The sequence below is a fragment of the Girardinichthys multiradiatus genome, chromosome 20 (genome assembly GCF_021462225.1).
Source record: "Girardinichthys multiradiatus isolate DD_20200921_A chromosome 20, DD_fGirMul_XY1, whole genome shotgun sequence".
In the NCBI taxonomy this organism is placed as follows: domain Eukaryota; kingdom Metazoa; phylum Chordata; class Actinopteri; order Cyprinodontiformes; family Goodeidae; genus Girardinichthys; species Girardinichthys multiradiatus.
The window spans coordinates 13,020,985-13,042,444 of NC_061812.1; the positions used below are offsets into that span (position 1 = coordinate 13,020,985).

General features: G+C 39.1%; 1 protein-coding gene across 11 annotated transcripts in view; it reads left to right on the forward strand.

Annotated features, from left to right (window-relative positions):
- LOC124856236 (dedicator of cytokinesis protein 3-like) overlaps nt 1–21,097 on the forward strand; it is a 233,481-nt gene extending 212,384 nt beyond the window's left edge. For 7 of the 11 annotated variants that reach the window (XM_047346522.1, XM_047346524.1, XM_047346525.1 and 4 more), the window contains 7 exons: nt 2,976–3,120; nt 9,574–9,655; nt 9,816–9,934; nt 10,092–10,179; nt 10,283–10,402; nt 10,962–11,047; nt 11,564–21,097. In XM_047346522.1, coding sequence (XP_047202478.1) covers nt 2,976–3,120; nt 9,574–9,655; nt 9,816–9,934; nt 10,092–10,179; nt 10,283–10,402; nt 10,962–11,047; nt 11,564–12,256 — 1,333 coding nt within the window. In that variant the 3' untranslated portion in view covers nt 12,257–21,097. Of the gene's footprint in view, nt 1–2,975; nt 3,121–9,573; nt 9,656–9,815; nt 9,935–10,091; nt 10,180–10,282; nt 10,403–10,865; nt 11,048–11,563 lie in introns of those variants that run through there. The other 4 variants (XM_047346526.1, XM_047346527.1, XM_047346533.1 and 1 more) reach the window with 3 other exon arrangements.
- Nucleotides 21,098–21,460: the final 363 nt, after the last annotated feature.

The window sequence follows — 21,460 nt, forward strand, 5'->3', positions numbered from 1 at the left end:
CTCTGAGAAGCTCAAAAACCTGTTCTCAGCCAACGACTCTGCGTCTGTCTGGAAAGGGCTCAAGCAAATCACCAACTACAAGCCGAAAGCCCCCCACTCCATCAACGACCGACGCCTCGCCAACGACCTGAACGAGTTCTACTGCCGCTTTGAAAGACAAAGGGACAGTCCTGCAACCATCTCCCACGACGCCCCCCAACAGCTGCAGCCACAATCCACCACCCCCACCTCCCCAACCTCAAGAGGGGCCTTGGCACCTCCAACCCCCACCAGCCCCCTACCCACGCCGAGGACGGCTCTTTCCATCCAGGAGAGGGACGTCAACAAACTCTTCAGGAGACAGAACCCCCGGAAAGCTGCTGGTCCGGATTCTGTCTCACCAGCCAGCCTGAAGCACTGCGCTGATCAGCTGTCTCCAGTCTTCACAGACATTTTTAACACCTCACTGGAGACATGTCATGTGCCAGCCTGCTTCAAGTCCTCCACCATCGTCCCTGTTCCCAAGAAGCCAAGGACCACAGGGCTTAATGACTTCAGACCCGTCGCCCTGACCTCTGTGGTGATGAAGTCCTTTGAGCGCCTTGTGCTCTCACACCTAAAAGACATCACCGACCCCCTCCTGGACCCCCTGCAGTTTGCCTACAGAGCCAACAGGTCTGTAGATGATGCAGTCAACCTAGCCCTTCACTTCATCCTCCGGCACCTGGACTCCACAGGAACCTATGCCAGGATCCTGTTTGTGGATTTCAGCTCTGCCTTCAACACCATCGTCCCAGCTCTGCTCCAGGAGAAGCTCTCCCAGCTGAGTGTGCCCGACTCCACCTGCAGGTGGATCACTGACTTCCTGTCTGACAGGAAGCAGCGCGTGAGGCTGGGGAAGCACGTCTCTGACTCCCTGACCATCAGCACCGGTTCCCCCCAAGGCTGTGTTCTCTCTCCTCTGCTCTTCTCCCTGTACACCAACAGCTGCACCTCCAGTCACCAGTCTGTCAAGCTTCTGAAGTTTGCGGACGACACCACCCTGATCGGACTCATCTCTGATGGTGACGAGTCCGCGTATAGATGGGAGGTGGACCATCTGTTGGACTGGTGCAGCCAGAACAGCCTTGAGCTCAACGCTCTAAAGACAGTGGAGATGGTTGTGAACTTCAGGCAGAACCCAGCCCCACCTGCCCCCATCACCCTCTGTGACTCCACAATTGACACTGTGGAATCTTTCCGCTTCCTGGGAACCATCATCTCCCAGGATCTCAAGTGGGAGCCAAACATCAGCTCCCTCATCAAGAAAGCCCAGCAGAGGATGTTCTTCCTGCGGCAGCTGAAGAAATTCAACCTGCCAAAGACTATGATGGTGCACTTCTACACAGCCATCATTGAGTCCATCCTCACCTCCTCCATCACCATCTGGTACGCCGCTGCTACAGCCAAGGATAAGGGCAGGCTGCAGCGTGTCATTCGGTCTGCTGAGAAGGTGATTGGCTGCAGTCTACTGTCGCTCCAGGAACTGTACACCTCCAGGACCCTGAAGCGGGCAGGGAAGATTCTGGCTGATCCCTCCCACCCCGGTCACAGACTCTTTGAGACTCTCCCCTCTGGCAGGAGGCTGCGGTCCATCCGGACCAAAACCTCACGCCACAAGAACAGTTTTTTCCCATCTGCCACCAGCCTGGTTAACAAAGCCCGGAAACCACCCTGACATTCCCCCTTTCCCCCACACCCCCCCTTTTTTTGCTGACAGGACACCTGTAACCTGTAACTCTATGCGTTACATTAACGCTCAGCTTGGACTCCTGCTTACTTGCACTGCTTTACTTGCACAATGATCACCTGCACTGTTGTATTGCTCTTGCATCTTATACTGCTCTATATTTACTCTCACTCACTTAAAACTGTGCACTTATATTTATATTATATTGTAGATATGTTTGTACTGTTTAATTTGTACTGTATTGCACCGACTACGCCAAAACAAATTCCTTGTATGTCCAAAAACGTACTTGGCAATAAAGCTTTTCTGATTCTGATTCTGATTCTGATTCTAACGACAGATTTAGATATTTTTATATAAAGATTGCACTTTTTAACTTGAAATGAAAATTCATATACATTATACTTTTGAGCCATTATCAGTAGCAAAACAGTAAGGTTAACGTTACAACCAGCAAACATTACTTTACCTTGAACAGTGTCTGAGCTCTGGTAAGAATCTCTTGCAGGCCTTTCCCATGTGATGTATTTAAGTCTTCTGATAGGGAACAAATCCTCGGATGTTTGTCTTAATACCCCTAATTTCACTTAGAAAAACTATCGTTAGGCAGAGCAGGGTCAGAAGTCTACTTTAGGTAGATATTTTAGCCCAGAATCCAGACCTAGACAAGCAAGGGACAACACATTAGTCAGGAAAAAAGTATCAATTTTGCTAGCTTTGTTGCTTTGCCATCATTCTTAACTGCTATGGGGCTATACAGAACAACAAAATATAGCATTTGATTCAACATAGGCAAAAAATGCTTCTAGCTTTTTGAAGGCTCACAGAGCTTCTTCTCACTGGCTCCTCTTTTATCACTGTTAACTGCTTCCATCTTCTGTTTCTCCTTTCTGATCTTTGTTAATTTCTTCAATGCAGCTCAGTAGCTTCTACAGTCTTCTGTTCATATCACACTTTCTGAACGACATAATTTTCTCTCTCTCTCTGTCTGTCATTCCCAATTGGTTTCACTCTATGTTTGGGTCCTTGCTTGTTCTGGGTTGCTGATTTTTTCATTTTTACGAAATCACTTGCATGTATATTTTGGATGTTATTTCGGCCCCTTCCTGTCAATTATTTATTGTTTTGCGATCTGCATGGCTCCTTTCTCCCTCTTCACTCCATCATTTCTTATTACAATTCCTTATGTTTGTGTTTCTCTTCCTTTCTATTATTTCAAACTCTGTTTCTCTTTTATCTGTTTTATTTAAACTATTCCTGGTTTTAGTCCCTCTCCCAGTCCCATTGCCGTTTTGACTCCAGTGCGCATTTCCTCCCCTTCTCTCTCCTCCAACTCCAGTGAGGTAGGAAATCTGCTGATCTTGGCCGATGGCATGGTGGTGGAGAATCCTGAGGACTTCTATCGCATGCAGGTTAGTTTTCCCCCAGAAATACATCATTTAAAATGATCGATGATTGCAAAAAGGGATAAAAAAGTCCAGATTCTGTGTAAAATAAACTTATTTCGAGGCCTGGTGGTGTGAAACAGTGTTTGCCCCCTTCCTGACTTATTGTTTTGCATGTTTGTCACCCCACAAATACAACACAAGTAAACACATAGTGCAGTTTTTATTATTAATAGAGGAAATAAATCCAAACCTATACTGTACCATACCGCTTATTTATAGAGCACTTTAAAAACAACATGACAGCTGACCAAAGTGCTGAACAAAAAATAAAAATAAAAGATTAAAAATATAAAAGATTAAGACAGATGCTAACTCATTCTAGGTTAAAAGCCAAGGAGAAAAGGTATATTTTTTAAACGAGTTTTTAAAATAGCAGGAGATGGAGCCTGCCTGACCTCCAGCGGCAGCTCATTCCACATTTATGGAGCAAAAACTGCAAAGGCTCTGCCTCCTTTGGATTTATAGAAGGTTTTAAGGATATTTAGAAGCATCTGGTCAGCTGATCTTAGGGCAAGATTTGACACATAAGGCTGAATGAGCTCGTACAAATAAGAAGCGGCAAGACCATTAAGAGACTTAAAAACAAATAAAATAATTTTAAAATGGATTCAAAACTGAGCAGGAAGCTAATGAAGAGATGCTAAAACCAGAGTACTGTGCTCCAGTGTGCCTGAAGGCAGCAGTATTTTGGACCAGTTGTAAATGTGAGAGGGAGGCCTGACTAACTCCAGTCAAAATAGAGTTACGATAATAAGTGCAAGGTGATAAAGGGTTGAATCACTGTCTCTAGGTGACGTCTAGACAGGAGGGGCTTTATTTTTGACAGCCAACTCAACTGAAAAAACGAGTATTTAACCACAACGTTAACATGTGAGTCAAGTTGCACATAAAGTAAGAACAGGAGAGGACCATGGAGGAAACCCTGGGGTACCCCTACCAGGGGAGGGCAGCAGAAGCAGAAGTAAAATCATTCATCTTGACAGAAAAACTCCTATCAGAGAGGTAGGACCTAAACCACTGCAAAGCTGAGCCAATGATACCAACCCACTGCTCAAGTCTAGAAATGGGAATGTCGTGGTCCACTGTGTCGAAAGCAGCTATTAAATCTAAAAGCTCAAATAAAACAGTTCCCAGAATCCATTGTTAAAATGTATCATTAAAAACCCTTTAAAGAGCAGATTTAGTGATAGAGTGATACATTTTGAACCCTGACTAGAACACTTCTGAAATATTACTTTTATCCAAGAAGGCCGTCAGCTGGGTCAAAACTATTTTTTCTAAAATGTTTGACAAAAATAGTAACTTGGAGATGGACCTATAATTTGACAAGGCGAAAGTATCAATGCCAAATATTTTCAATGAGGGTTGCACCACAGCGTGTTTAAATTTTCTTGGCACTACACTGAAGATTAAACTACTATTAATAACATTATGGATAAGGGGGCCGATGAGGATGTGGTGGAGCAACATCACAAGGGAAGCCACATGATTTCATACTAGTAACCAGTTTCTTGAGATAAGAAAGGGAAATAGGCTCCAAATGATCCAGGATAGCAGGGCAGGGGACCAAGATGGATGGGTCATGGGAGGGAGGAGAAATACAGGCTCTAGTGTTACCAACCTTGTCCAAAACGAAATGAAGAAACTTTTCACAGAGTTCTCTGGAAGCTTTCAGAAGGACAGGGTCATGAGCAATTAGAGCATTGTTAATTGTATCATAAAGAACACATTGGTAATGAGAGTTAGCAGCAATGATGTCAGCAAAATATTTCTCTCTAGCAGTTTTTACAGCTCTCTGATAACAGCTTTGGCTCTCTTTCAGTATCTCAAAAGAAAATTGCAATTGGTCCTTTTTCCACTTTCGTTCATTTCTCCTGCTCTCCGGTCTGATAGCACGGGTATGGTCACTTAACCAAGGGTCCGATCTGGGCTTTAATTGCCTTTTTTTAACCAGGGCCACAGAACTAAGCTCCTCAGTGCTGACACACTTGTTGTGACACAGAGGGTTGTGATTTTCAATTATTAAAAACAGGGGAGAAATTAGCTGTGGTGGAAAGATTAAAAACAAGACAGCGCTGTGTTTAACAGGTTGAATAAAAGGAATAAAATCAAATAGACAGGCCTGTCATCTGAAAACAATACATCACCAATTTCAGTATTACCAATGGAGAAGCCAACCAACAAATCAAGGTCCAGTGTGTGCATACATTCATAGGTTGGGCCATTTACCAACTGAATGAGGGCAAAGGCATCCAATAAATCTTAAGTCCTTCACCAGAGGCTTCCCAGAACAACACACATGGATTTAAAATCCCCAACAATTAAAATGTGCTGATATTTGGATGTAATTTCACCTAAAAAGTCTGAAAAGTCCCGTATGAAGTCTTTGTTATGTTTTGGCAGCAGTGGAAGGAGGCGGCCCTGTTCAAAACAGCTCAGTTCAAAACTAGGGAAAACAGTCGGGGGGGACAGCTGCTTACATTCAAAACTTGATTTATAAATAGTTGCCAAACCTCCTCCACAACCCAAGGATCTTGGGGTATTAAAACAGCAGTAGCTGCAGGGTAATAGTTCTGAAAAAACACTGGACTCACCCCGAGAGATCCATGTTTCTGTCAGGCAAAGAAAGTCCATACCCTGTGATGTGAATAAATCCTTAAGGATAAACGTTTTGTGCGCAACAGATCTTGTGTTCACCAGACATACCTTGATGGGTACCTGGTCCAAAGAACCAGTAGTTGGAGAGGTAGGTGAAATCTGAGCAAAATGCCACAAATTCCCAAGGTTGGCACCTTGCCAGTGCAGATGGGGATAGAACACCTTGTCAGAGTCGACAACCGATACCAGACAGGAAACACTGGGTCCAGGAAATGCCAAGAAACACACAGTCAAGCAATCGATCTAAACAGAGTCAGGAAAATTTCCAGAGATCGGCCCACACTGGCCCTCAGCTTCACTAACTGCCCGCTGCGCCTACCAAGACGTCTGTGACGCCTTCTTCAGTGAGGTCGGAGTGGTGCCCGGCAAGGTAAACCAGTATACCGGCCATTAGCGGGGGCTAAGAATTTTGTCTTTCATGGTAAAAGTGCAGAAATTTGGCCGTAGAGAAACGCCATTCCAGAGGGATGTGCCAATCATCCATCAGTAATGAGTAAACGTCATGAAAAATGCACAGCAGCACCAGCAGAGATAAAACAATAGGCAGCAATAGACGATTCGCCACACACAATGGCACTTTCTCTAGCCACCCCCAGGCCTGATTACTGCCACAAGAGTTCTCAATATAGAAATATTTTAAATAGGACCTGCAAGACAAAGTGAAGTAAACCAACAGATCCTCAAAAGCTAGACATCATGCCGAGATCCAAAGAACTTCAGGAACAAATGAGAAAGAAAGTGATTGACCGTGGATTTTTAGATTTCTTAGAAGGATTGTATTACAATTATTTTATACCAGTGAAAGCCAAACATTATTAGTATTTAAAAAGTTTGGACCTGAACTGTTTTAAACCAGTGACCCAGCTTCTCTACTTAGACTTCAGTGAGTGCCCATGACTGTTACTATTTGAATGATGGGACCACAGCTGCCTCATTCCAGCGACCTCAAGGATTAATATTATCATTTTTCTTCTAGCACAGGATGATTCCCTACAACAGAGGACTTAATGAGCTAAGTACCTCTATTAGAAAGAATGGATTAGAACCAGCTCTTACCAGTAAATTCCCAAGGATTATTAATGTCATTTGATTTGCTTTTCTGTGTTTTATTTTCTGTATCATTGTAATGTTTTTCCTCATGTACAGCGCTTTGAGTGCCTTGTTGCTGAAAAGCGCTATACAAATAAACTTGACTTGACTTGACTTGATTGAGATCAATCAGTCTGGAAAAGTTTGGGACTCCAGCGAACCACAGTGAGAGCCCTGATCTAAAAATGGCGAAAACATGGAACGGTGGTGAACCTTCCCTGGAGTGATCGGCCGACCAAAATGACCCCAAGAGCACAGCAACGACTCATCCAAGAGGTCACATAAGATAACTTAGACTAGATCTCACAATGGAGAAACTAACTTGTTACAGCAAGCAACACACAAACAAGGTGCAGATAAATATGAAAAAATTGCAAGGAAGAACAAGGTAAATGTGTGTATTACAAGTAGAAATAATAGAATAAAATTAAATTAAATTAAAAAGACCCCATAACAACATCCAAAGAACTGCAGGCCTCACTTGCCTCAGTTAAGGTTAATGCTTATGTGTCCACCATATGAAAGTGACAGACTACAGCTGGTATAAAAGTAACACCACATTTCAGAAATGGAACATCATACCAACAGTAAAATATGGTAGTGGTAGCATGATGGTCTGGGGCTGTTTTGCTGATTCAGGACCTGGAAGACTTGCTGTGATAAATGGAACCATGAATTCTGCCATCTACCAAAGAATCCTGAAGGAGAATGTCCGTCCATCTGTTCATGACCTCAAGCTAAAGCAAACGTGGGTTCTGCAGAAGGACGATGATCCAAAACACACTAGCAAGTCCACCTCTGAATGGCTGAAGAAAAACAAAATGAATACTTTGGAGTCCTGACCTGAATCCTATTGAGATGTTGTGGCATGACCTTAAAAAGGCTGTTCATGCTCGAAAACCCTCTAATGTGGCTGAATTACAACAATTCCGCAAAGATGAGTGGGCCAAAATTCCCCCATTTTCTAGCCAAGTATTTAATCTGCAGTTAAAGTAAAAATCACAATAATCTGGAATGATATGAGATTAGAGGGGTTATTTTGCAGTGAGTGAGAAAAACTGAGTGACGAAAAATATTTGTGAAGTTGGGATTATTTTTGTCATTATGTTTGGACTTTGCTTGTGGTGTTGCTCAGGGCCCTGCTTCAGTTCTGCAACTTTTCATTCCCTATATGAACAACAAGGGTTTCAAAAGTATTACATGTGTAATGTAATACTAGCTGCATTATATAATTTGAGAGGGCAGTTGAATAAACCAATATTTTGTCCCAACAAAACTAAAAAGCTTTTGTATATTTCACAGGTTTTAGCCTACCTTCACTGGCTCCTAGCTGTTCACAGAATTGATTTTCAAATTCCCCTGTTGACCTATAAATGCCTCAGTGGCCTTGCACCCTTATATCTCTCCGACCTACTTCAATTTATGTTCCTTCTTGGGCAGTGAGAACATCTGATCAGCTGCTTTAGGTTTTTTCCATAAACTAGGTTGAAGCTCAGAGGAGATGTGACTTTTTCAGCCGTGGCTCCTAAACCCTGGAACAATCTCCCCTACAAAATTAGACAGGCTTCTTTTTTGTAAATCTCTTTTAAAAACCCATCTGTTTTCCCTGGTATTTGACCCAGTGTGGGTTTTTAAGGTATTTGCTTTGTTTTATGTTTAGTTTTCATCTGTTGCTTTTAGATAAATCTGTTTTAGTGTACTAAAACAGAATTATCTAAATGCAGGTATTCCCTGTCTTTGCCTTTTATTGTTCAGCAGTTGGTAACATGTTGTTTTCAAATGTCCTTTATAAATAAAATTTGACTTGTCTTGACATATTATGACTTATAAAATGAAATATTAGAAGATAAGTGTAAGGCGAATAAAAGAACATTAAAAGGTTAGTGTGCTGGTAGTCAAAGAAAGTAGTTTATCTTAATCTTTACAGCGCTGCTAAAGGTTACCATAATGTACTAGCTATCTCTGGGCCATGAAAGTAGCTCTTTTATAAGGCTGGAGAGGTAAAAACAAAGAAGAGGAACAAACTGAAGCCTAAATCAGCTGAATGATTTTTTTTATAAATAAAAGTCACTCAGGGTAAAGACTTTTTAGTGTCATTGACCCTAAACAGTCTTTTATCGTTCTTTTATTCACAGTCTTTTAAGATTCTATCTTATTTACTGACTGAACTCTTTTAAATTTATATATTATAGTACACTTGCACCCAGGTAAGCCTGTTTCTAAATTTGCACTTTGGATGCCAGAATACAGCAGGCTTGGTTTTAACTGGTGCTGTCACATTACAGTAATTTTACTGTTTCTGTCTGTTTTCTAGCAATCTTGCAAAAGTGTCTCTCCGGCATATATTTTTTATAATGGCAGAATGACATTTTAGCTCACATAATAGTATACTATTGTCTTTAAAAGAAATAAAGCTAAACATTTCCAGATTTACATTTTTGTTTCTTTATACAACAGTGCTGTACTGTTGGCCTTTGCTTCATGCAAATGCAATGTTTAAGGTCTGCCAGCAGATGTCACCATATTTACTTTTATCAAATGCTTTGAGACACTGAACTATTTCAACACAATATATTCACATGGATCCATTTTTTCAAGAAACCCTCAATTTCTTCATCAGTACTTAACAATTGAGGTCTTATACCCTGATATGTTTATCTCTTGCTGCAGGCGAGTCCCTCCTCTTCCAGTCTTAGCTCCACCCACTCTGCCCCTCCTCAGATGATAAACTCCACCCCCTCCACAATGAGAGGTGAGCAGTTCAAATGCAACACAGATCTCCTGCAGCATCAGAGGTCCTCATGATATTCACCAAAAGAGAAAAGCTTTGTTACTTTAATTTTTGTGTTTTCTGATCTTTGTGACACCATTTTTTTCTACTCTCCAACCTAAATGTGTATCTCTGACTCCAGTGGGCTCTCCTTCTCTGCCAGACAAGTACAGACACAACAGAGAGATGCTGATGCTGCTGCCGCCCCACAGAGAGAGGCCAAGCAGTGCAATGTACTCCAACATCACAGAGAATGGACAGGTACAAAGGCAGGATTGGGATGGTTGGATCTTTTAAAAAACAATAGTTTATGTTGACTACATCACATGTCTGAGTAGCTTTTTCAGGATTTTGAGCACTCTCTTTTACCCCCGAAAGCAGCCATTAATGTTTTTCATTGGTCGCTGTTTTTTTTCAGCCACCGAACTTTCAGAGAGCCTTGTTTCATCAGGTGATCGGTCCCTGTAAACCCTGCAGTGACCCCAACCTTTCTGTGGCTGAGAAAGGTAGTGAAAAATACATCTTTGTAAAATATGTATAAGATTAAATCTGAGCTCATTTGGTTTTTTTTTAATGTCCTCTACTATCTTCTCTTGTCCTCTCCTGCAGTCCTAACCACTCCCAGCAGTTGGAGTTTGGACAGTGGCACCAGGGAGGCCCTGCCTTTCCTCTCTTCCCATGTTGGCAGCGTGATGGCTCCACCGGTTCCACCTCGGAACGTGCCTCATGGTAAGAAACTGTTGCTGCTTGTATCTGTCTGTGCCTGTCAGTTATTCGCTTCAGTGTTCCTTCAGGGATTCACTTGTGTGTGCTGAATTTCTTTTTTCTTTCAACATTTCAACTTGTACTCTTGCAGTTAAATTTCCAAATATAACTGCAATTTAACTGCAAGAGTGTTTGTGATTGTGCAGAATGTTTGTGATAACGTTTATGCTCCACACTGGAAAGACCAAATGAACCTCATTGAAAAGTGTTAAATAGAAAACTGGAAGCTGAACACAGAATCATACATTTCAGAGGTGGAAAAAAAGAAACCCAATAAAACTGGCTTTTTTTAGGACAGTTTTAATCGCCACCTCTCCATCCCATACGCCTCCACCTCTTCTCTGATCAAACAATTTTCTCCTGCTCCTCGTCTCACCCTGTCTCTTTTGTGCTCTTTTTTCTCATCTCTCCTCTCATCTTTTCTTAGTTGCTATCCTGCTTCCTCCTGCCTCACTCCTTTCTCCTTCCTACCTCCTCTGAGATGTGAGTGTAGATCTCAGTCCTCCTGTCTCTCCCCCTGTAGGGCAACACCTGTCGATGCACTTTGACGCTTTCCACCACCAGGTCAGCGACCTCCCTCCAGCTCTCCCTGTGCGCTCCTTAAGAAAGGTACCCTCCTTCTCCTTCTCCTGCTTCTACTCCCAGTTCCTCCTATTAGTCTGTCAGCTCTCCTTGAGAAACACACATGAATATTTGCATTTTTGGATAATTTTTTTTATCCATTGTTACTTTGATTGGTGAGTTTGTAAAAGTGATCATCAAAAACTACTTTTCTCAGCAAGAAACAAATGTTTTTAAATGTTTTTAAATGTTCACAGAAAACAGTTTTTTTTATCCTTCTGTGTGCTTTCCTGTCCAGCTGTATTATTCTGCTGTGGTCACGTTGATTTCACATTTAGAAATGAAAACAACTGCCTTTTATTTATTTATTTATTACAATCTTAGAATACTATAAATATATTTCCTGAGATATTTTTATTTTTTTGGTCCATTTTTATTTAATTAATTTTAAAAAAGGCCAATTTTACTTTTTTATTGTCTTGATCACTTTATTTTTCTGACAGACTTAGTCAACAGTGAGTTTATGTAATTAAATGTCTGTAACTCTGTTTACTGTTTCGCCAGTCTCCCCTTCACCCTATACCTGCCTCACCCACCAGTTCGCAGTCCGTCCTGGATGGCAGTAACTCCACACTCTCAGGCAGCGCCAGCTCTGGGGTCTCCTCCCTCAGCGAGAGCAACTTCGGAGGCGCCACCTCCTCCTCAGACCCCCATGCCAGCCGCACAGACACCCTGGACTCCGTCCCGAGCAGCCAGACCTGGACTACAGACCAGGATGACTTGGACTCTCCTTACCAGCCCGTCAGGTACAGCATGTCTGAACCAGACGTCCTGGAGGGAGTTAAATCCCAGTCCTGCCGCAGCAACTCTGCCCCAGGAGGAGTCAACCCAGCCCAGGTGGGCTATCAAATCCAGTCTCAGGCTCCAGGTTTGGGCTGCACTGGAGCTCCACAGTCCCAACAACCGGATGGGCTGCAGCAGCAACAACACCCATTTTACCACCACCACTTTCACCCACACTACATTCCCCACAATCCACCTCTCTACCATCTCCATGAGCCCCCTCCTCTCCTGCCCCCTAAACCCTTCCTCAGAGAGGGCTGCATCCCTGAGGAGGACCCCCTGATAACGCAGTCCGGACCACCACGCCTTCCTGTACCTCGGCCAATGCCACGCAAGATCTCCCAGCCCATAATCGCAGCAACCAAGGATGAACAAGCTAAGGTGGCGTGGGAGCATGGCATCAGTGAGGAGTGAGGTCAGCTGATGGTTCAGAGAAACACAACAGAAACTTCTTGTTGAACATAAGAATGAGAGCCGGAACCAAACTGGATCTGGAACATTCCCCTCAGAGGTCCTACAGGAACCACTGATGGTTCAACTATTCTGTTTTCTCTGACTCTGTTCTGTGAAGGTCGGTGACATGTCCTCGATATCTAAACATTTTCTTTGCGTCTCACTGCATTCCTGTATAAACTGATATAGCTTTCATTCTACATCCATCAGGATAAAATAAAGTGACATTTCCAAACGATCCCACTTCCTAAAACTGCACAGATGTCATGTTATTGATTTTGATTTCATTTACAAGAATAATCAACATCTGTCCTACTGACGGGAAATTCAAGTGTAAAATTTGCACAGGAATTCAGATTTCTTTATACCTCGCTCTGATAATGTTCAGTGAATGGCACTAAGAGAGGAACAGAGCACCATAAGATTTAAGAGGAATTGTACTTTCTATATATTAAAAACATGCACACTTATCAAATGAACAGTTTTGCTGAGACCAGATGAAAAATCTTAATATTTAAAAATGCAATGATTATGTTTTTAGATGCTTAGATCAACCAGCTATACAGCAAACTGAATAACTAAATATGACGATGGAAGCCTTGATGGAACTAAAAAGTATTTTTTCCAGTTGTGTGTGTAAAAATTGAACAGTATATAAAGTTAAAAGAAATATAATTTATATTTAAAGTGTTCACTTTTGGTTGAAGTTGAAGTTGGTGTAGAAATATGCAAGATGTTGTCTTTCTGAGTCTAAAGTAGCTGCTTGATAAACGTGCACTTCTTTGAAATGTGGAGTAAAGCCTCACAAACAAACACAAAGACTTGACATTTAGGGTTGTAAAACCCATTTTACGGAAAGCTGAGGAAGCAATGGATTTGTTTTGCTTTAGCTGATGATGGTTCTGCAGTTGAACCCGTAAATATGAGCATAGTTTTACACACAAGAACATTTATAGAGAATATTAGCTACAATAAATACACACTTTGTCATTTTTATGAGAGTAACTGAATCAATTACTTTTTAAATCATTGTAATGTTTGTATGCATGTTTGTTTCCTGGAAGTTGACACTCAAACAGAGACTGTGATTGGTCCACACAGGTGAGTACCTGAACAGCCCTGCAGAAATACTGGACACTGAAGCTTTTGTTTAGAAAATGAAACCATTAAAGTCAAGGTTTGTTTCTGCTGATAAATGAACGTGTTTTTTTGTTTGTATTTCTGTTTGTTACCTTTTTCTTAAAGTCACATAAGTGATCTGAGTTGAATCAAACCAGTTGATCCTGCTTCTACTTTCACCCAGTACCACCATCTGACTACTGTAAATAGTTCATTTTAACAGAGATGTTCTGAACAAATGTCCTGTATTTTAGGTTTTGAGGTTTAAGTTACAGACTGTTGGAGAAAGATCAGTTGACTGACAGATGTTGGTGGCTCTACCATCAGTTTTTAAAATGTCCTGCTTCTGTTGCTGCTGTTTATGCAGATGTAAACTCTCCAGGATCCACATGTTGCGTTCACTGACTCAGACTTAGTTAATTACAGTCATAATGACGCTATCAGTTTCACCTGGGTGTGTTATCGTTTTTCCACTTACTACAGATCATTTAGTTAAACATCAGATTTTATCACATGTATGTTGGGTTAGCATGATGAATCTGTCCTGTGATGAGGTTCTATCATTAAAACTTCTGGATGCATAATTAATTTTATTGGACCGAAATTGCCTCTGAAAAATCTCCTCAGTTTCAATGTAGAAAATAGACCTAAATAAAGATTTTAAACATCAGTAAAACATTTTTTTTTCTGCTTCTGAAATCTCAAACTCTGATCCCAGAAATAAAATTTGTCACCGTTGTTTTATTGTTGGTGGAAGAGGTTTCAGAACTAAGGTTTTGTACTTTGAACGCAGAGAGTTTCTGTTTATATCTGCTACTCAGTCCACATAGTTACTCATGTACAACGTTAATGTGTTTAAAGATCTTATGGCTGTTAAATTATAAAAGGCACATTAATATTCACAGTTTCATCTGTGCTGTTACCCGATTGTGGATGAGGTTCAGTTTGTAAACTACATCCAACCAAGTGAATTTGTTTGGTGTGAGATGATATTTCAAGCTGCAGAATAACTCAATATGAAAAGGAACAGCTGCAGTTTTAAAAATGGCCAAAATGTTTGACTGGAATACAATCTGTTTTTCAACCTTTCCAGCTTTTCTACTGAAAATTCTGATTGTATTTAACAGTATTGTGCAGTGTTTTCAAATGTATAATAACTCACTTGATTTATTAACTTTAAAAACACTTTCAAATAATGTCTGCCTTGGGATAAAGTGATCAGCTTTCTCCATTAAGTACACTCATAGGCACTGGTGAAAGAGACCAACTGAACTGCCATAAAACATATTTTACATTTAAAAGAGCAGCTTTGGTGGAAACCGGTTACCTTCAAAGAGGAATATCCCTCCGTTGTTACTTTTAACACCTTTCTGTTTGCTTCTTCAAGGTGAGAGATTCAGATGCAGTGAAGAAGGGTTTTTTAGGAGCCCAATGATCCCTTCCTGCTGAGGTGCAGTAAATAGTCATGTTACCACCAGTGCAGAGCTAGCTCAATGTCAGCAGCAGAGGAATTCATGGTCAAGACACTCTCAAGTCTGTAGATGTTCAGTCAGAGTGGATGAATAAGCAGAAGCCAACAGATAACGAGTAATTTCTTGAAGTTGATCCAGCATGTCAAAGTGAATTACAATGAAAGGTCAACTTAATATTGACTCTGTACAATAATATTATATTGCTAATATAAATATATGTGCTTATATGCTAATAAGACAATTTAATATTCATGAAATGCTGTATTTGTTCTTCAGGATGTCATACATGTAAAATAAAATTAAGATCAATATGTTCTGGCAACAAACGAGCAGTAAAATTTGCTTTTAATCATTATTTTACAGTTAACATGCTTGGAAGCATAATGTGATGTTTAACACATTTAAAAAAAAGTAGAAAGATAAAATTAACTGTTTTGTAAAAATTTAAGAATTTCTCTATTTGATGCACAAATAAAAAAAAGTAAACATCACTGATCACATTTGTTTGCTATTCTTCATCATTGGACTCATAGGAAGTTTTCTTCTGCACATAACAAATAAAAGGAGAAACTATAATTAAAACAAACCTGCACACATGTGGACTGTGATTGTTTTCCTTGTACTTTCTGTTGTTTTTTAACTAAACAGCAACATTCTTCTGTTGATTTCAGGGCAGCTGCAGTTTTATCTGGTCTCCACAACAAATCCAAATACTGAGTTACAGCGACAGTAATCATTTCTGTAATAATGCTCATGATTATCTTCTGTATATAAAAGTATTGACTGTATTAGCATGGTTATAAACTGTATGACAGTCGATGTAAATAGTTTTGTCCTACTAATAAAACTGCTGTGTTGTGGATTCATGGTTAATCACCAGGATTAAACACTGTTTAGTTTATTTAGATGATCCCAACATGTCTTTTCTTATGTTTGGATAAATACTTCTGACGTCAGGCTTTATTTTATTTTACATTGATTCTATCATCATCATACTGTTAATAGCTCAAAATAAAAAGAACACTTTCATAAAATGAAAATGTATTTGTAAAGGAAAACAAACTTAACAATTTTTTTATTAAGTTGATTTATTAAAATAACTTATTTGCTTAGTTACACTTAAATGTACTAATTTAATGACGTAAGCCAGTTGTCTGAAGTTGTAGTTGGACAGCAGTGATGTTTGGGGAGAAGCTGTTTGGCAGCAAATCTGCAGTCTTAAGAACCTGAGCCTGTGATGACCAAACAAGTGAGAAGAAAACCCAAGAAGATGTTTTTAAGCAGTTCATTTCAATGAGTAAAGAGAACCTTCAATTTCATGAGGACTTCAGTACGTGTAGGAAAAGTGCTTTAGTCTGATGTACAATCTGACATTAAGAAGCTGATAAATAATCCTGAATCCCAAAATCAAAAATGTTTATATTCTAATTTCTTTGTCTCTAAATGTGTTTTATATCCGCATAATTCTGTCTAGTCTCAGGTTATATATTCATGTCAATAAAAAGAGGCCTGGATCTGATTTGATAAACTTTATATTCAGAGCTTAAAGAAACTAATTTGACTTGTTTTACATATTTTTGTTTCAAATTATAGCTCTGTTGTGTGATGTGGAAAACAAATGCTGCCTTAAAGTGAATTTCTTTTAATTAATGACCAACAGTTTGACTGTGAACTTTCTTTGGGGTTTTGTAAAAACAACAAAATGACAAAATAAACTTACAAGATGCAGCCCAAATTCCCTCATATGGTTCCTACACATGTTTCATGTATAAAAAAAAAACAACTGAATTTGTTTTCAGCTTTAATTTAGGTTTTGGGTGTTAAGTTAAAGCACAGAATGTCATTTAGGTAACTGTACTAAATTAATGGATTATTATGAGTGACAGGACTGTTCTAATGAGTTACTTTACAGATTCCTCTTGTTTTGTTAGAAGTTAAAGTTATAAGCAATCTCATGATGTATAAAGGTTTTCTCTTACACTGTTTAAAGCTAAAAACATGACAGAAGACCCACCCCCCAGATTTTACCCACAATTCCTAGCTGGGCAGTCTGCACTAGTCTGAGCTTGTTTGGGAGCTACTTCCACCATTAACTGTTTATTTTTTCTTTAACATAGAAAAAACTGCAGGATTAGTGCTTTTATATTTTTATTTAATAATTTTTTGTACATCTGCTCCATCTTCTCAAACCGTCAATCGGTCCTGGCTGATAGCAGCTAACACTGCTGCAGGTTTGTTCAGGTTTAAAGAGACGTATTCCTTTCCACTCTCACCACATGCTTGCTCGGCGCCATCAGCTGGACCTCCTTAGATAGAAAACGTTTAACCTATTAGGATAATAAAATGAATTTGATGGCATTATATACTAACTAGGATTGAACTGGAATTGATGTAACTGAATGGGGATCTGTCTATATGGTTGGATTAATTTGATTATATTATTTGTCTGATAAATTGAATTTGTTTGTCTTTTGTTGTGAATTAGCAAGATATGAACTAAATTGTTATCTTGGTACCAAACCTGTGACTCTAAAGAACAAACTTAATCCAGTCTGTAAAAAAAAAATGTATGATTTTTGTAATTCTAACTGGCCTAAGGGCTGCATGGTGGTGCAGTTGGTAGCATAGCTGCCTTGCAGTATGAAGGTCTTGGGTTTAAATCCCATCCTGGGTGTTTGCTATTATTTAATTATTCCGCCATCCCTTTAAAAAAGGTTTGTTCATGTCGGAACAATGTATTTGAGGTTTATCCAGCAGCTTGTTAATATGAAGTACATTTCTGTAAAAATGCTTTCACTTAAAACCAAACTGGTGTCAAACAGAGAAAAAAACCAAACACAATTCAGCTGCAGTTGTCAAGGCGACCAGCTGGTGGTTCGCTTCATTCAGTAGTTGCTTTTCCTCCTATTTGGCACGGCGATCTGCAGGAAGGACAATCTAAAAGTTTAAATAATCAACAGACAAAAACGGCTGCTTGAAAAATGTTTAACAATACATAAAAAGTAAAACACAACTGCAATAATCAATGTGCAGAAAAACGTTGGCAGACGACACCATGTGAACTAAATGCATATTACTATTATATTCTGTACAAAACACCTTGTTTACTACTAGAGAGGTTAATAAGTGGAATATAATATTAAGACTATATAAATAATGCTTCCATTGACTACAATCTGCAGCACAAATAGTTTTTAAAGTTTGAAATATTTTAAACAATCATATAATTTTTTTTTTAATGAGCATATTGAGTACAAGGACTTCCTGGAATAAAGGATCGATTATTTTGATGTTGACACAATGCAGCAGTGACAAACCAATATTTGTAATTGTAAATGTAAAATTATATAAAATTATTTAATTGTGTTGAAGTCACTGGTAGGACTGGTGATGTTGTGGCTGCATGTTAGTTTCATCCAAGGAATCTTAATGTCGTCCTCACCATGAAAAAGAAAGAAATACCTTTAAAAAAAAATATTTATTTTAACTGCATTTCAATGCTAAATTTAGTCAATATTAGGTCAATATTAGTGAAAAATTGTAATTACTGTAGTTTTTATACTGTGTCATTAGATAAGAGTGGTGATTGTTAAAAGTGTGAGATATTTTCCATCAACTCTTGAAAGCAGAGGTCCTGCTGTGTTAGATGTTAATATTGGCTGGTGAAATCAGCCAACTAAAAGGCACATTTTTAAAATGTTCCTACACTTAATAAGCAGCTACAGCAGAGAAGACTTGAACCAGAAGAGCTGATTGGTCTGGAGGGTTGATAGAATGTCTTTAATGTATTTTGGTGGTAAATCATTCAGTTATTTATAAACTAACAGAAGTATTTTAAAGTCTATTCTCTGAGATACTGGGAGCCAGTGGACTTTAGAACTGGGACCATGGGCTCCACTTTCTTAGTTCTAGTGACGATGCGGGCAGCAGCGTTCTGGATCAGCTGCAGCTTGTCTGTTTAGGCAGACCTGAAGACACTGTTGTTGTAATCTATTCCACTAAAGATAAACACATGGATGAGTTTCTCAAGATCCTGATGAGACGTTAGTCCTTTAATTCTTAAAACCTTTCCGTTTCCCACATTGAGCCAAATATTTTCATTTGCTGGACAGATTTTGATAATACATTCCTATTTAACACACAAAGTATTGACATCACATTCTGATGTTGTGCAGCAAATTTAATAATTATGAACAAGTTTAGATGTAATTCAGCTCGAAAGCCAGTTGTTCCACTACTTTGAAGCAGTTTTTCTTCAGCTTGGGAAGAAATTAAAAAACTACCTTGGGGCAGTTGTTGAAAGTTAAGGCAGCACTGGTGGTGAGAGCAAAACCAGATCTTAGTGGATTTAGAAAAATACAAACAAAATAATATTAACAAGTACAAATGTTACTGAATAATATAGAAAGATTAAAGATTGAAGAAGAAAGCTTCAGCTGTGTGACCTTACATGTCAATATTCAAGTAAATGACTTTCTATGTAACATCATGAATGTATTTTTGATAATGTGACTTCTCTACTGTTTGGTTTAAAATACCCACAATGCCACAAAGTGTTCACACCCCTTCTGTTTTTCTTTAAACACACAGGCACATAGGTTAAGTTCAACCAGTCTTTAACAAAATCAACTAAACAAATAAACATAGACCAACATAATGTAGCTAGAAAGATAAAGAGCAGTGCATAAATTGGATTTAAATACATACACATTGACAACAATAATAGGAGCTTTTCCCAGGTTTTATTACAAGATAAGTGGTTCACACTGATAATGTTTTCATGAGCTACATTTCAGTTTTAAATGCTAACTTTTGTAGGCTAAGGTTTTTAACAAGGCTTTGTGTAACTGGTCATTGGTTATGACCACTCATTACTTTTAACTCTTAACCTGATGTCCAGAGGCTCTAAAACATTTAAGCTGAAAGCTTGACTTTTTAACATCATGTAACTTATTAAATTTGATCAAATCAAAGTTTGTTTCTTCATTGTTTGCTGAAAAACCACCATTTCCAAAGCAGGCTAGAAAAAAATAATTGTTTAGCATCTCATAAAAACAAGGCTTTAAATAGGAATAAATGAAAGATGAAGAAAAAAAAAAAAACAATAAAAAAAGTTTTATATATAAAAAACAAAACTCTAAATGAGTTCCTTATATACAGTTAATTGTAATCCTGTGATGATGATTGGAAATGGTCAAAATGGACACAAGCCATAACAAACACAAACATGTACACTCTTATAAGAGATGTGTTAAAACAAATAACACAGAATATGTGTTATTACATTTAAAGCACATTATGCGTTAATTTTAACACACGATGTGTTAAAATGGCATCAAAAGTATAACACACGATGTGTTGTATATTTCAACACATATTTGTGTTGGTTTGTGTTCTAGTTGGAGGAAGACTTTCCCGCCTTATGGTCTAAATTAACAAAGTAGACAAAGATGGAGGCTGCATCTTCTGTAACAGTAACTTCGGTAAGTACGTTTTATTTGTTTTAACGCAGTGGTAACAAGTTAGTCTTATTGGAATTTGCCGAATCAATAGTTGAAAATGTGTTATGGTATTTTTTGTTGCTACGACGGGGTAGCATTTAGTTATGCTGGGTTTCAGGTCAAATTTAGCTAGCTCATTCTCGTTGCAAGGCTTCTAAAATACCATTTTATCGGTATGGTTTCTATAGTTGTCTTTTTTTGGCCAAAGTTAATTGAAGAAGTAAGAAGTTAAAATTATTTAATGTAAAAAGGAGATGGTTGAAGTTTTATATGAAACTTAAATTTTTTTTTATAGATGTCTATGGCGCCTGGGAACTGACATGGGGGAATATATATGTATATAGCGAGCGCACGAAATACTAATCAGTTTCCTCGAAATACTAAGTAGGCATCAAGTGACCTGTGTTACAGGAGATGTGTAACTCATAAGTGATGGAGCTCAGTGTACAGTGGGTGTGTAAATGTGTATGTGTGCATATTTGCGGTGGCGATGTGCGCTGTTATATTCGGACCACGAAGAAGAGTGCAGAGAGAGAAGAAGAGTGTTGGTGCGGTTGTATGTTTTGGCAGTAGCCTATACACGACAGCGACCGGAGAGTAAGTTCAGCTGGCCACGGTACATTTAACGTGTAATCAGTGTGCAGTACAGATATTAAAAACTCCACTGCTTTTATTATTATAGAAGTCTCACCCCCTATGACACGCAAGTACAGGGAGTACAAAAATTACACCCCGAAGTGAACAACCATTTCGGCCATGGAGGAAGTATCTCCCTTGTGTTTCCCGACCACGGTCAGGTAACAGAAGCAGGAAGGGTTAACACCTGGCTTTTAATATTCTATTTAATGGTCTCTCACTAATAAGATGCCAGACTTTTCCCAATCTCTTTATAGCTTCTCCCCAGCCTAAAATGAAACTCGACCAGACTATCCCTCTTCATCCAGTTGTTGTTTTGTTCCTCCCTATGTTTCAGAAAGTGCGCTGTATAGGAAGATTATGATTTAGTATTTCATGCGCACGTTATACCTATGTCGTGGGAACGAATTAGTATGGTATTAGCATAGGAAAAAACT